Source organism: Tachyglossus aculeatus, chromosome 2 (genome assembly GCF_015852505.1).
Source record: "Tachyglossus aculeatus isolate mTacAcu1 chromosome 2, mTacAcu1.pri, whole genome shotgun sequence".
Lineage (NCBI taxonomy): Eukaryota > Metazoa > Chordata > Mammalia > Monotremata > Tachyglossidae > Tachyglossus > Tachyglossus aculeatus.
The window spans coordinates 78,161,713-78,178,793 of NC_052067.1; the positions used below are offsets into that span (position 1 = coordinate 78,161,713).

Below are 17,081 nucleotides of genomic sequence, written 5' to 3' on the forward strand. Positions count from 1 at the left end.
TAAATACCTCCGATTGATGGAATGAAACTGACAATCCAGTCGTATGAAACTGACAATCCAGTCGTATGAAACTGACAATCCAGTCCTGCTCCAAGCCCAGTTTGTCCCCCAAAGAGTTAATTAATGTATTTCATAAACTTTAAAGGTCCAAATTACACCATAAATTGCGTACCCAATTTAATTATGATCTGTGTCAGTGCTTTCAATTGACTCAGATTTAAATAACATATCATAAGGAAATGAACAGAAACATTTTTACCGAGAGGAAACACAGCAACACCAAAGCGCTCTGAACAGAATAAGCACTCAATAAATACCACTGATTGACTGATTCATTCGAGTGTTTAGGTCCCCTTAATTGAGCCCCAGTGTAAGTAAACCTCTACCTCCAGAGCTCTCACTTTATTAAAGGAGTATACTGATAGTGTTGTTTTGCAAATCCGTTGGCCTTAACCATTATTTATGTAAATCCTGAAGCATTCCTACCCTGTCATGGCACATCATGCTCTTAGACGGCATAGTTGGTGGGGACATGTCAAGTGGCTGGATGACATTAGGCTGACGTAGCCTGAGTATACCTGATCCACCACATGCGGAGCTCCAAGATTAAAATAACCCAGATGCATCTCAAAAGAGATCCACCAAGTTCAAAAGTTCAAGGTTAGGTCAAGTATTCCATAAATCCTTGCAGCTGAAAGATTTATAGGAACTACTCCTTAATGAATACTACTGTTACTACTACTCCAGTATTTAGGAACTCCAGAGAAGCCCTCCCTGCTGTTTTCTCTGAAATAAAACTCCTTTGCCGCACTCTGTCCAAAAGACTTTTGTTTTGGGTCTGCCACTTTTAAAGTTCCCAAATGCCAGTGAATCTGGCAAGGAATACTCGTCTGCTGAGCCAGAAAACTGGAACTTTGTTGTTTATGCTTCCAAATCTAGTTCTTAAAATAAGACATCGTTGCCTTAAATTAGAACTTGGCCCTGTAATGTAAGAGAAAAATCACTCTTTGGTCTATTATTCCTTTTTCCCCTCATCTTTACCAAAGTCTTTCAACCATCACTATGATCACTAGGGGGAAAAAGAATTGAGATTATGACTGTCACAGAGGATCTTTTATAATAGGCAAAGCCAGAGCCAAAAACACAATGATAAGCATTAGAATTAATTCAGAAATGTTAGTTCTGTAGTCTTCACTCTCTGTATCATCTAGAAAAGGGAGGATTTAAACACAACAATTAACCTTCAGCCTTACATTCTCAAACCTTGAACATGACTCTCCTGGCTTAAGTCTCTAATCAGTGTACCCTGTCAGTTTTGAAGGAACTACATTTACAGTTGGTTAACAAGCTTCAGGATGAAGGCAACAACTCCATTTTTACTCTGAGCTTCAAAACACGCGGTGTGAATAAATCACTTTTAAATTTATGCTAAAGCTGGACTTGTACAAAAAGATAGAGCTCCTTTGAGCAACCTTGATACCATTCTGCTCTGTTACAGAAAGTTGCCCTAACATGATGCTGCTTCTTTTGCACTCCGTTTTTTTCCTCTTGAATGACAATATGTTTCCCTAAACTAGTTGTTCCATTAATAACCTTTTGAGAGTGGATAAGGTGTTTTTTTAGAATCTTTCTTTTACACTGACACCAACAGCCCCAGTCCTGGAGACTCTAGGTCTCTCTCCCCTTTCTGTCTCTCTCCTACTTTCTAGATAAGGAAAGTCCTGAAGGTGCTCCATAACTCAAAATGTGTGGCATTGCCCATTGATATTTTATTGTGTGTTGAAAACATATAATGCATTTCTCCAGATCAATCATTCACTGATATTTATTGAGCACTTACTTACTATGTGCAAAGCACTATCCCAAACGCTTGGATGACTACAGCAGAGTGGGTAGACACATTAGCTGCCCACAAAGTGCCAACAGTCCAAAGAATACAATTAAAAGGATATAATTTAAATTCTATGGATAATTTAAAAACAAAGTTAACTGCAACAATATAAAAAAGTACCATGTAAAAAAATAAACACTTTGAGTTGTCAGTCCTCTGAATTAATTGTGGGCTGGTTAGAGATATTTCAAAGTAATTTTTAAGTCTTAGTTTTATTTTGTTAAAGTACAATGTCTTTTTTACTTAGATGGTGAGCCCCATTTGGGACAGAGACTGCTTCAGAACTGAAAATCTTGTACCTACCCTCGAATTTAGTACAGTGTTTGGCACATAGTAAGGACTTAACATCATTAATAATAATAATAATAATAATAATGGCATTTATTAAGTGCTTACTATGTGCAAAGCACTGTTCTAAGTGCTTGGGAGATACAAGGTGATCAGGTTGTCCCACGGGGGGCTCACAGTTTTAATCCCCATTTTACAGATGAGGGAACTGAGGCACGGAGAAGTGAAGTGACTTACCCAAAGTCATACAGCTGACAAGTGGCGGAGCCGGAATTTGAACCCATGACCTCTAACTCCAAAGCCCGTGCTCTTTCCACTGAGCCATGCTGCTTTTCTTATTATTAACATTAGATACTGAAAATTTAAGCAAATTCCTTTTTTAAATAAAAGTCTTAGTAAAAATTAATCTAAGTGAAATTGGGGCTTAACATTTTGAGTCCTAAATATCTACTCCTTCCACTAAACTCAAGATGGGGATAGCATTTATATATTTAACTGCAAAATTTTATCTCAAGTATCTATGTAGCATATTTTGGGATACTCATTACATTGGAATGTCTAATCAAATTTAGTGTGAACAGACACTCTTGGGCAGATTTGGAGCCACATTTTGACAGCTGGTTTACTCATTTTTATTTCTGATTTCCTTCTTTGATATAAAAATAACTCTGTAATATTCCACAGATTCATCTGCGCAGTGACCTCCACCATATGTCTAACCTCATCTCTTTTCTGGCAGGGCAGGTGGCTCCACTTCCTTGTATATGCTTCATAAAATGGAGAATTTCCCAGCATGGTAACCATATGCCCAGCACATGTCTTACCAACATTTTACACTATGTAAAATCAGATTTCTTTTAAAAAACACTTCAGGGAGAATGCAGATTGTACTATTCTCTTAAGAGATTTTCTCATCTCAGTCATCAGTTTTAAAATATGGTGAATAATTTTTCATATGCCCAGCCAGTCACCTTTTCTCGAGTGACTTAATTATCACCTTCCTGGCAAATTAGCCAAGTCCCTTTATCTACAGGCCTCAGGGCTGCTATAATCTCACATCACACTGATGCCAAGGAAACACTGCAGAAATATCTGGGCATGTTACTCCCCTCCTCAAAAATCTCCAGTGGCTGCCCGTCAACCTACGAATCAAGCAAAAACTCCTCACTCTCAGCTTCAAGGCTCTCCATCACCTCACCCCCTCCTACCTCACCTCCCTTCTCTCCTTCTACAGCCCAGCCCGCACCCTCCGCTCCTCTGCTGCTAACCACCTCAATGTACCTCATTCTTGCCTGTCCCGCCATCGACCCTGGGCTCAAGTCCTTCCCCTGGCCTGGAATGCCCTCCCTCCACACATCAGCTAAACTAGCTCTCTTCCTCCCTTCAAAGCCCTACTGAGAGCTCACCTCCTCCAGGAGGACTTCCCAGACTGAGCCCTCTTTTTCCTCTCCTCCTCCCCATCCCCCCCGCCCTACCTCCTTCCCCTCCCCACAGCACTTGTATATATTTGTACAGATTTACTACTCTATTTATTTTACTTGTACTTATTTACTATTCTATTTATTTTGTTAATGATGTGCATATAGCTTTATTTCTATTTGTTCTGACAATTTTGACACCTGTCTACATGTTTTGTTTTGTTGGCTGTCTCCCCCTTCTAAACTGTGAGCCCGTTGTTGGGTAGGGACCATCTCTATATGTTGTTGACTTGCACTTCCCAAGAGCTTAGTGCAGTGCTCTGCATACAGTAAGCGCTCAATAAATACAATTGAATGATTGATTGAATAGAGACTAACTACAGCCAGTGCTTTCTGTGTCAATCCCACACCTCCCCAAGGAAATGTAAACTCCTTGTGGGCAGAGAGCATTATCATCATCATCAATCGTATTTATTGAGCGCTTACTATGTGCAGAGCACTGTACTAAGCGCTTGGGAAGTACAAATTGGCAACATATGGAGACAGTCCCTACCCAACAGTGGGCTCACAGTCTAAAAGGGGGAGACAGAGAACAAAACCAAACATACTAACAAAATAAAATAAATAGAACAGATATGCACAAGTAAAATAAGTAAATAAGTAAATAGGGTAATAAATATGTACAAACATATATACATATATACAGGTGCTGTGGGAAAGGGAAGGAGGTAAGATGGGGGGAATGGAGAGGGGGACGAGGGGGAGAGGAAGGAAGGGGCTTAGTCTGGGAAGGCCTCCTGGAGGAGGTGAGCTCTCAGTAGGGCCTTGAAGGGAGGAAGAGAGCTAGCTTGGCGGATGGGCAGAGGGAGGGCATTCCAGGCCCGGGGGATGACGTGGGCCAGGGGTCGATGGCGGGACAGGCGAGAACGAGGTACGGTGAGGAGATTAGTGGCGGAGGAGCGGAGGGTGCGGGCTGGGCTGTAGAAGGAGAGAAGGAGAGAGCATTATCTACCAGTTCTGTTTATGTTGGACTCTCCCAAGTGCTCTGCACACAGTACATGCTCAATAAATACTATTGATTGATATTTCAATTTCCCTTTTAAAGGGTGGTTAGAACAATTCAGATTGTTGGGGTCTTTTCATTAACTGATAATCCATCTTTTTCATTATTAAAAATACCTACACAAGGAGAATGCCATTTTCTAAAAGTAGGTTTGGGACATTAAAATATCATACTTCCGAAAAAGAAAATACATTCATTTGTCCTCTCACCCAAGAGTTATGCTCTTGATGAGTGATTGACTTATTAACATAAAAACTGCATTATACTCCGCCATGCATGACTTAACTTACTACCAAGGATTTCCTTTCGGCTGTGAGAGAATTGGTGTCAGTAACTCCATCTCCCAACACAATGACTGTATGTTCTATACAGACTTGCCTGTTTGAAAACATGACATGCTTACGTTTGGAAGGTTCATGGTAATTGGAGACCTAGAAGTTTGACCCAACTAAATTCAATAGGAGTTATTTCTATTCTTCAACTTCTCAAGAGTAGCTCTGAGCCAAATCTTGTGAACTAACGTTTTACATTTTATATTTCACTGGAAACACAAGGCATAATATCTCCCCTATCCTAAAAAACTCTCTGTCAACCCCATGTTTCCTTCCAGTTATCACCCCATTTCCCTCCTACCATTCCTCTCTAAAATTCTTGAGTAAATTGTCTACATAACGTCCGCTTGCTCTACCCCAAGACTTTCTGTGACCCCTTTCCCATGTGCCTTCCACCCCACTCCATGGAAACTGCCATCTCTAAGGTCACCTCTGACTTTCTTCTTGCCAAATTCAATGGGCCCTTCTACATCCTAATCCTCCTCTACCTGTCAGCTGCCTCCAATAATGTGGAACACCCCCATCTCCTGGAAACATTATCTAACCTTGCCTTTACTGACCCAGTTCTCCTCCTATCTCTCTGTCTGCTCATCCTCAGACTCTTTGGTATTATCCTCTTCTTCTTCCTACTCTCTAACTATAACAGTATGTCAAGACTGAGATTCGGGTCCCCTTCTATTCTCCATCTATACCCACTCCCTTGGGGAACTCATTCACTCCTAAGGCTATAATTATCATCTCAGTATGGGTGATTTCCAAATCTACTTCTCCAACCCTGTCCTCTATCCTTCCCTGAAGTCTGCATTTCCTCCTGACTTCAGGACATCTCTTACTGGATGTCCCACTGACACCTCAAACTAAACATGTCCAAAACAGTACTCCTCATCCTTCCACACAAACCATGTCCTCCCCCTGTCTTTCTTATCACTGTAGACAAGATCACCATCGTCTCTGTTTCACAAGCCTGCAACCTTGGCATTATCCTTGATTCATTTCCCCCATTCAACCCACACATTCTATCTGTCATGAAATCCTGTTGGTTCTACTTTCACAATAGCACTAAAATCCACGCTTTCCTCTCCATCCAAACTGCTATGATGCTGATCCAAACACATTTGTCTTGCCTTCGCTACTACATCAACTTGCTCACTGGTGTCCCAGCCTGCTCTTTCTCCCAATTCTAGTCTTTATTTCACTCTGCTTCCCAGATAGTTTTTTGAAAAAAATCCATCTCCTCGCTCCTCAAAAACTTCTAATGGTTGCTCATCCACATCCACCCACATCAAACAGAAAACCCTTGCCATCATTTTTAAAACACCCAGTCTTCCCCCTCCTACTTTGCCTCATTGATTTCCTACTACAACCAAGCCTGCAAACTTCATTCCTCCAACATCAACCTACTCTCTGTACCTCAATTTCATCTATCTCACCTCTGACCCCTTGCCCACATCCTCCGTCTACTATGGAACTCCCTCCCCCTTCATATACAACAGACCACCACTCTTCCCACCTTAAAAGTCTTATTAAAATCACATCTTCTCCAAGAGATCTTAACTGACTAAACCTTCATTTCCCCTACAACCTCTCCCTTCTGCTTCGCCTATGCATTTGAATCTGTACTGTTTAATCACATGATATTCACCCCACCTTCAGCCCCACGCACTTAAGTACATATCCATAATTTATCTTAATGTCTGTCTCCCCCTCTAAACTTTAAGCTCCTGGTGGGCGGAGAACTTATCTTTCAACTCTGTTGTATTGTACTCTCCCAAACCCTTAGTACAGTGCTCTGCACACAGTAAACATTGAATAAATGCAATTGATTGATTAACTGATTGATAAAGCAGAGGGACAGGCCATGGTCCTGGTTGAAGAAGAAAAGTCCTACCAAGAATCAGCCATATTTTCACTCATTCAGTGGTATTTATTGAGCACTTATTGTGTACAGAGCACTGTGCTAAGCTCTTGGGAGAGTACAATATAACACTAAACTGACAATTCTCTGCTCATAGTGAGCTTACAGTCTAGAGGGGAGACAGACATTATTATAAATAAATAAATTACAGCTAGGTATATGAGTGTTGTGGAGCTGGGAAGGGGGGGATGAATGAAAGGAGCAGGTTAGGGTGATGCAGAAGGAATAGGGAGAAGAGGAAAAGAGGGCTTAGTCTGGGAAGGCCTCTTGGAGGAGATAATAATTATTGTATTTGTTAAGCGCTACTATATACCAGGCACTATACTAAGTGCTGGGGTGGATACAAGCAAATCGTGTTGTACACAGTCCGTATCCCACATGGAGCCCACAGTCTCGATCCCCATTTTACAGACGAGTTAACTGAGGCACAGCGAAGTTAAATGACATGCTTTCTAAACTCTGCCTTTATGTCCCTTTAAAGGCAAGGAGGCCACCCTTCTGATGCAGACCTTGAACAAGCTGAATACACCGGAGGAAAAACTGGAAGTTTTATTTAAGAAGTATGCTGAAATGGTCAGTATGTCCTTTAACAACCCTTTGACTACATTTAGAGTTAAAGTTTGGAAAAAGTGGCCCAGAACACTGAAACTTTCTTTGCTCCCACTCTTCAGTTATTGGATTCTTTTAAAAATAAAATTGTACCCGAAGGAGTTCGACTCAGTTGAGTAGCACAGATACCAAGTTAAAAAATCAGAAGACAAGAAAAAATAAGAGATGAAAGCAAGGGAAAAGAGAGGATTTTATGAACCAGTTCAAAAAAGATAGGGAGTTGATTATGTTTTCTTCAATAAAATAAACAGATTATCTGTTAAAGTGGAGATGAACTGAGGACATTGAAGATAAGCATTTTTCCAACCAAATATGAGACTGCAGCTGTGATAAAAATCAGCTCCTACTGTAGCTGAGTGATTAATTTCTTTCCTATTTTGCTGCTTCTTTTTACTCCTTCTGCTTCATTTCAAAGATAGCATAACACCGTATTTCAAGTTTCTATCCTGAATGCCAGAAATTCAGAATCCAGTAACTTGCTGCCTCGTATTCCATCTGAATGTGTCCTGTTAGGATGACACAGTATGGATACTTAATTTGTGTAATAGTCAGAGCACTATTTCAGGAGTTTTACATCTTTATCCCAATAGTCCTTCCAACTTGAATGGGTCACTTAGCATTTTGGTCTCCATTTCTGCATCCGTAAAATGATAAGATAATATTTGCCCTCTCCTGGCAGTCATTGCACCGAGAGTTGTCTCTCAGCTCCGTTTTTCTTTTAACGGATACTTGATTTTACTTAGTCCTGAAAGCTGGCTAAAAATGCTTAATGTAAAAGATTTAGTACCTGAAAGCAGTGCAAGGACTGTTTTAAGATCTGTCAGCCGTTGGAAGCATAATAATACTATTCACAAGATCTGAAGTCTAGGGTGACCAAGGAACTGTTTAATTTCCAGGCTGACGGGAGTATTGACTCTTTACTTACAAGTGTACCCTCACTTCACATACATATAACCTAGGTATATGCCCTGCTCTCTTTGCTCATTTACCCAAGCATATGCATGCCCCATCCCTGATGTCTTTTCTAGCCACCTCAGTTAAGCTAATTCCCTCCTCCTCTTCCTCTCTACCCTCTCTAGCTCCCAGCCAATGCCCTGTCCCACCTCACACCCTAAACTTTATCTCTCCTCTACAATTCCCAGTCCCTCAAATCTCATCCCCACATCCCCAGTACTTGGGTTTTCATTTATAAACTGACCATGTGATGCCAGTACTGTGAGCTGGGCATGAGTCCCGTCACAGCCCCTTCTCCTTCCTACTTGTAGCTTCACTTCTCCACTCCAGAAAATGTCAGTCAGTCAGCATATTTATTGAGTGCATACTGTGTGCAGAGCACTGTACTAAGAGCTTGGCAGAATACAACAATATAACAGACACATTCCTTGCCCATAACTAGCTTACCAGCTAGAGGGGGAGACAGATATTAATATAAATGAATAAATAAATAATGGATATGTTCTTAAGTGCTATGGGGCTGGCAGGGGGAATTAATAAAGGTGCAGGAATGGGGACAGGGATAGACTGGGGACACATGGGAAAATGAGGGAGGGGCATGGTCCAGCCCAACTACAGAGGCTCACTGCCTCCACCTCCCTCACCCCATTTTTCCATTACTGTCCCATTCCCACAATTTTGGCCAGGGCCAGGGGTTACAAGCAGGAAGAGCAAGAGAGAGAGCAAAAGTGCTCATGCTTCACAGCAGGGGCCGACACATGGCTACTTAAAAAAAATATATAGATATATATATATATATATATATATGAAAAAGATACTAGACCCCAGGGAGATAGGGGAACTGGGGAGGCAGAAGGAGACAAGATTAGTGTGAAGAGAGGGAGCAGCAGAAAAGGTACTGGGAACAGAAGAATGTGCGGATAAGAGAGAGAATGAGAGGAGGAAGGGGCCAGGGAGTTATCAAGCGCTTAGTACAGTGCTTTGCACACAGGAACCATTCAATGAATACAATTAATACTACAGTAAATTTATATTCACCTATAGTCTTAGCTCTCACATTAAGGCTGGAACGGCACCTAATCAATGGCATGTCATGTCTATTAGCAAACGTTCCCCATAAAAACAATTCATGATTCAACCACATTTTCCAGGAATGCACCTTCTCCAGTGGTTGCCTGTCAACCTACGAATCAAGCAAAAACTCCTCAATCTCGGCTTCAAGGCTGTCCATCACCTCACCCCCTCCTATCTCACCTTCCTTCTCTCCTTCTCCAGCCCAGCCCACACCCTCCGCTCCTCTGCCACTAACCTCCTCACTGTGCCTCGTTCTCACCTGTCCCGCCGTCGACCCCCGGCCCACGTCCTTCCCCTGGCCTGGAATGCCCTCCCTCCACACATCCGCCAAGCTAGCTCTCTTCCTCCCTTCAAAGTCCTACTAAGAGCTCACCTCCTCCAGGAGGCCTTCCCAGACTGAGCCCCCTTTTTCCTCTCCTCCTCCCCATCCCCCCCGCCCTACCTCCTTCCCCTCCCAACAGCACTTGTATATATTTGTACAGATTTATCACTCTATTTATTTTACTTGTACATATTTACTATTCTATTTATTTTGTTAATGTTATGCATATAGCTATAATTCTATTTATTTGGACAGTTTTGACACTTGTCTAAATGTTTTATTTTATTGTCTGTCTCCTCCTTCTAAACTGTGAGCCCATTGTTGGGTAGGGACCGTCTCTATATGTTGCCGACTTGTACTTCCCAGGTGCTTAGTACAGTGCTCTGCACACAGTAAGTGCTCAATAAATACAACTGAATGGGGTATGGTTTATGATTTCCTTTAGTATTTATCTCCAAAGAGGGTGCACATATCAAGTTTATTTAAGACTTCTCAACCTGTACTTACACACGGAAATATCAATAGTCAGTCAATGGTATTTATTGAGTGCCTTTTATATTATAATGGTATTTTTTAAGCACTTACTAGGCAATGCCAGGCACTGTACTAAGTGCTGGGGTAAATATAAGCTAATCAGGTTGGACACAGTCCATGTCTCACATGGGGCTCACAGTCTCAATCCCCATTTTACAGATGAGGTAACTGAGGCACAGAGAAGTGAAGTTATTTGCTCGAGGTCACAGCAGACAAATACGACAGACCAGCACTTAGTACAGTGCCTAGCCCATAGTAAGCACTTGCATACCACACACACACTCACACACAAAAAAAAATTGGATTTGGATCCTGGGCCTTTTGACACCCAGGCCTATGCTCTAACCACTAGGCCATGCTGCTTACTGTGTGCAAATACAACACAATACAATACACATACAGTAGAGTTAACTGATATGAACCCTGCCCTCGAGGAGCTTACAGCATAGCTCCTGGTCAGTCAATAAATGCCATAAAATAAAAATAATAAAAAATCATAAAAAATCATAAAAAAAGTTTTTGTTCATTCTCTACTACTTCTTCCAATTGATGGAGATACGAAGACTGTGATAGCAGCTTTTCTCCCTGTCAAGGCCTAGAAACAAGACTTAAAAATCCACTTTTCAACTTTACCCACTATCCTCACTCTTTATGATCCTGTTCTTTGTCGTCTTGCAGTGAGACAAAACTAATCGGCAGCCACAGGACAATTTTGGTCTTCCTGAACCTGCTACCCAGGCAAAACCTCAAAGGGATCAGAAAGCTTTAATTCTCATCAGGACGTGATCAAACTGCTGTTCCCTCAGACAAGAGTTCTGCACAAAAAATTTTAGCTCAAAAGTAACTTTTTTAAGAATTATGGTAAAATTACTTAACCTATGGTTCTAGAATTTAGCATGCATCAGAATACAATAATAGAAGTCATTGACATCATAGCTGATACCTTTAAATTACACGTTTTATAGCAATTTGTTAGGTTGAAAGCTCTAATTGTTCTCAGTATAATAAATCCCAATAATTTAAGTATAAATTGCCTATGTAGTCTGAGGGCAGAATACTTAAATTATTGGGATTTATTATACTGAGAACAATTAGAGCTTTCAACCTAACAAATTGCTATAAAACGTGTAATTTAAGGGTATCAGCTATGATGTGAATGACTTCTATTACTGTATTCTGATGCATGCTAAATTCTAGAACCATAGGTTAAGTAGCTTTGAGGTGAGGTAGTAAAGCAGGTTAACATGTAAGCAGGATATCTAATGTTAACCTGCTTTACTGCTTTACTGCCTCACCGCAAAGCTATTTTTAATGAGTGTTCAATGAGCTCTGATACCATTTGTCGGTTTAGAAAAATGTCATTACAGGAGGACTACCTTAGAATAAATGTAGTTTCTAGATAATTAGCAGAATAGTCAATCAATGGTATTTATTGAGCACTTACTGTGTGCAGAGCACTGAACTGAGCACTTGGAAGACTATAATATAACATAGTTGATAGACATGTTCCCTTCCCACAAGGAGAAACATTGAAAGGGATAGAAAAGAAAGAGAATTCACAAATGTAACAGTTGAGTCTCCCAAATCATGACCTAGTAGAAAGATAGGAAGGAAGAAAGAAAGGGAATCAGGAGTCCTGGGTTCTAATTTCAGCTCTGCCACTTGCCTACTGTGTGATCTTGGGTGAATCACTTAAATTCTCTGTGCCTCAGTTTCCTCATCTGTAAAATAAGGATCAAATACTTCTTCTCCCTTTGTCTGTGAACCCCATGTGGGACCAAGGACTATGTCTTATCTGATTATGCTGTATCTACCCTAATGCTTAGTACGGTGTTTGGTACACAGTAAGTGCTTAACAAATATTATTATTATTATGTTATTATATTATATAGTAGTAATAATAATAATATTAAACCAATGCAAAGATTAAGTGAAATTTGGGAAGTTCCCCTCCACATATTATCATCAATCGTATTTATTGAGCGCTTATTGTGTGCAGAGCACTGTACTAAGCGCTTGGGAAGTACAATTTGGCAACATATAGCATATAACATATAACATATATTGTTCTGGCATATAGAGCCCAGGTCTCCTGACTTCAAAGCACTCAATCACCTTGCCCTCTCCTACCTCACCTCACTACTCTCCTACTATAACTCAGTTCGTACATTTCACTCCTCTAATTCCAACCTTCTTACCATACCTCGATCATGTCTATCTCACCACCAGCCTCTCACTCATGTCCTACCTCTAACCTGGAATGCCCTCCCTCTTCATATCCAACAATTACTCTCCCTCACCTTCAAAGCCTTATTGAAGGCACATCTCCTCCAAGAGGCCTTCCCTAAGTTCTCTTTTCCTCTTCTTCCACTCCCTTCTGCGTCAACCTAACTTGCTGTCTTTGTCCATCCCCCTTCACACCCCCGAGGACTCATGTACATATCTGAAATTTCATTTATATTAATGTCTGTCTCCCACTCTAGACTGTAAGCTCCCACTGTTGGGCAGGGACTGTCTCTATATGTTGCTAATTTGTACTTCCCAAGTGCTTAGTACAGTGCTCTGCACACAGTAAGTGCTCAATAAATACTATTGATGATGATGATGATGATTGTGAATATAGACTGAATCTGTTATATTAATAATAATGGTATTTGTTAAGCACTTATTATGTGCCAAGTACTGTTCTAAGCTCTGGGGCAGATACCAGGTAATTAGGTTGTCCCACATGGGGCTCGCAGTCTTAATCCCCACTTTACAGATGAGGTAACTGAGGCACAGAGAATTTAAGAGGCTTGCCCAAGGTCACATAGCAGACAAGTGCTGGAGCCAGAATTAGAACCCACGTCCTCTGACTCCCAAGCCTGTGCTCTTTCCACTATGCCACACTGATTCTCTATATTGCTTCTGTTACATTGTACTCTCCCAAGCATATTCAGTACACTATTCTGCACACAGTAAGCGCTCAATAAATATTGACTGATTGACTGACTGACTTCACAAATCATTTGGAATTTTCATTTCAAGCGTTGTTGAGAGCAGGGAATGTGTCTACCAACTATGTTGTGTTTTACTCTCCCAAGCACTGACTATAGTGCTTTGCACACAGTAAGCACTAAATAAATGTAATGGACTGATTGATATCAGAGGGGACATTTTACCGGTTTGCCCAGGTCCATCCAAACCTAGAATGTTTCTTCAGGGGCAGCCCTCACCGCACAATCTCCTTGCTCCAGAGCCATTGTATTCACCTGCCAGGTCCCTTTTAACACAGGCAGTACCTTAGAGTCTGGGAACTCTGCAGGAGTCAAGACAGAGAGCGGTTGTGCACTTAAGATGAAGGAAAGGACATAGAAGCCAGTACCTTAGCTCAATATTCCTAAAAGTAAACTCCTTATCTTCTCTCCCAGATCTTCTCCTCCACCTTAGTTCCCATCATATTTGACACCACCACCACCTACTTCCCTGCTTCTAAGTCTGTAACTTTGGTATCATTCTTGGCTTCTCATTTTCTTACAACTCTCCTTCATTTTGTCACTAAATCATATTGGTTTTTCCCCCACGACTTTTCCCAGGTGCTCTTTGTTGTATCCTGATTAGAAAATGCTATCAGCCTCCTTGCTGACATCTGTGCTTCCTACCCCTCCTCTTTCCAGGCCATATTTCACTCGTTTTTCTGAATCATCTTTCTAAGCATTGTTCTGAAAGAAGTAGTAGTGGTGGTGGTGGTGGTGGTAGTAGTAGTAGTAGTAGTAGTAGTAGTAGTAGTATCATCATCAAGGCCCTGAATTCAGTGCTGGGAGAGAATTCACAGTTGGGAGTTAGACACAGTCCCTGTGCCTCAGAGGGGCTCACAATCTAACATGTGTTTCTCCACTCTCAAAAACTTCCAATGGTTGCCCATTTCTCACTGCATTGAGCAGAAACTCCTGACTGTCAGCTTTAAGGCCCACCATCAGCTCTTTCATTCATTCATTCATTCACTTGTATTTATTGAGCGCTTACTGTGTGCAGAGTGCTGTATTAAGTGTTTGGAAAATGCAATTCAGCAACAGAGACAATCTCTAACCAACAACGGGCTCGCAGTCTAGAAGCAGGGAGACAGACATCAAAACAAGTAAACAGGCATCAAAAGCAACACTATAAATAGAATTATAGATATACACACCATTAATAAAATAAATAGAATAATAAACATGAACACAAGTGCTGTGGGGCGGGGGGATGGATAGAGCAGAGGGAGGGAGTCAGGGCAATGAGGAGGGGAGGAGGAGCAGAGGAAAAGGGAGGCTTAGTCTGGAACTAAGTGTTTCCCTTTTACTTATATACCCCCTTTTCCTACTACATCCCAATCCACATTTCTGTTTTATCCCAAGATCACTGGGCTTTATTTTCAATTCCCCAGCCCTCAACCTCTGACTCAGGCCCTTCCTGTTGACTGGAACTCCCTCCCCTTCCAAATCTTCCCAACTTTCATCTTAGCACTTTTTTACCAGCCCATCGCTTATAATAATAATAGTTATTATTATGGTATTTGTTAAGCACTTAATGTATGCCAACAATTGTTCTAGGCACTGGGACAGATACAAGGTAATCAAGTTGGACACAGTCTCTGTCCCACACGGGGCTCACCGTTTTAATCCCCATTTTCAGATGAGGTAACTGAGGCACAGAGAAGAGAAGCAACTTGCCCAAGGTCACACAGCAGACAAGTGGCGGATCTGGTATTAGAAACCATGACTTTCTGACACCCGGGCCCATGCTGAATCCACTACTCCGTGCTGCTTATATAATATGAAAACTAGGTATGACCACCTAACACATCTGTACATATTTGACTTACATATCCTACTATTAAAGCACTGCTTAAACCTATCTGTAAATTATCTTATATTTGCCTTACTCTTAAACTGGAAGGTTCTTAAAGATAAAAAATGTTTATTCTGCTTCTGGTGTGCTCTCCCAAACACTTAGGAGTGAGCTTTTCATACAAGTGTTCAGTACACACTATTGATTGATTGACTGATTGAATGATCTCCCTGTGGGCAGGGATCACATCTATCAACTCTATTATATTTTACCCTTCCAAGCACTTAGTACAGTGCTCTGCACACTGTAACCACTCAATAAGTACCATTGATAGTTTGATTGACTAAATAAGGGTTTCCAGGCCAAGGACAGGGATTTAAGTGCCTCCAGGGATAGGAGAGACCAGTGAAACACTGGGCTATATCAAACTATATAAAAGGAAATAAATGGTCACCCTACTAGGCGATGATAAGTGGTTTCTAGTCAATCTACTCGGTGTCAGGGGATATCTCACTGCAGCACTAGATGACCCAAAGTGGGGGGATGAAGGAAGGGATATTTTACAAGCCTATGCAGTCCACAGGGACAAAGCACCTGTACAAAAGTACCATAGAAGCAAGGCCCAGGCCTCGCTAGATATCTAGGCCCTCTTCAGGCTCGATACTGGAGCATGGGCCTAGTAGCCAAGGCAACTGAGTTCTAATCCCAGCTCTGCCACTTGCCTGCTGGGTGACTTTGGGAGAGTCCCTTCTCCATGCTTTGGTTTCCTCCTCTGTAAACTTTGGATTCAATATCTGTTCTTCTTCTTCCCTAGACAGTGAGCCTCGTGTGGGACAGGCACCGTGTCCAACCTGATTAACTTGTATCTATCCTGAGTACAGTGCCTGGCACATAGTAAGCTCTTAACAAAATACCATAAAGAAACTAACAGATTTATCTCTTCCCTTGCATCCATAGCTGGAGGAACATCGAGCTGAGCAGAAGAAGCTCAAGTACCTCCAGAAGAGACAGCTACAGGTCACTAAAGAGAAAGATCAGTTGCAGAGCGAGCACAGCAGAGCAATCCTCGCCCGTAGCAAACTGGAAAGTCTCTGCCGGGAGCTTCAGAGACACAACAAAACTCTCAAGGTGAGTCACTGACCTTGCCACTCTAACAGCGAACAGAGCAGTTTGGCAGCCTCCTCAGACACCTAGTCCTCAAGGGGACTTAGTAGTAAAGGGCCAGAACAAAATTCCAATAAGATGACTTTGAAGTCATGATAACCAACAGTTCTTCTGTTTCCACTGAGAAAAGGTGGTAACAAGAAGAACTGAGATTAGATGATCGAATGAACTTCCCAACCGCATGAGCTGGGACACTGAACATGCAAAGAGTCTCGTTCTCTGGAGATTTGGGGGGGAACAAGAGATGGAAGCTGTCTTTCAGAAGGGATGCCAGGGCATTCCTGTCTAGAAATGGTGAGGAAGAGAATCTCTCTAATTCACTCTCAGCCTCTGATACTTAGATCGGGGGCCAGTCAGGCTCATAAGCTCCCTAACGGTCCACTGAGGAGGCCACTGTGCCAAAAAGCAGTGTGTTCTAATGGAAAGAAATGGACTTGAAGTAACCAAGAGTCCTGAAATCTAGTCCCATTTCAGCCATTAGCCTGCAGCATGATCTCAGGAAACCCATCTGTGCCTCAGTTTCAGTTTATGGAGATTTAATAGTAATATATGAATAACTGTGATACTTGTTAAGGGCTTACTATGCACTGTTCTAAGTGCTGGGATAAATCCAAGGTTACCAAGTTAAACACGCTCCCTGTCCCACATGGGGCTCATAGTCTAGATAGAGCAATCTTTCATCAAATTTGTGAACATGAAATGAGATCA

The 17,081-nt window shown here is 41.7% G+C and overlaps 1 protein-coding gene across 1 annotated transcript in view; it reads left to right on the forward strand.

Moving 5' to 3' along the window:
- TXLNB (taxilin beta) overlaps nt 1–17,081 on the forward strand; it is a 61,338-nt gene that overhangs the window by 8,847 nt on the left and 35,410 nt on the right. The window contains exons 3-4 of the mRNA XM_038762390.1: nt 7,389–7,480; nt 16,167–16,337. Of these exons, the coding sequence (XP_038618318.1) occupies nt 7,389–7,480; nt 16,167–16,337 (263 nt within the window). The remainder of the gene's footprint in view (nt 1–7,388; nt 7,481–16,166; nt 16,338–17,081) is intronic.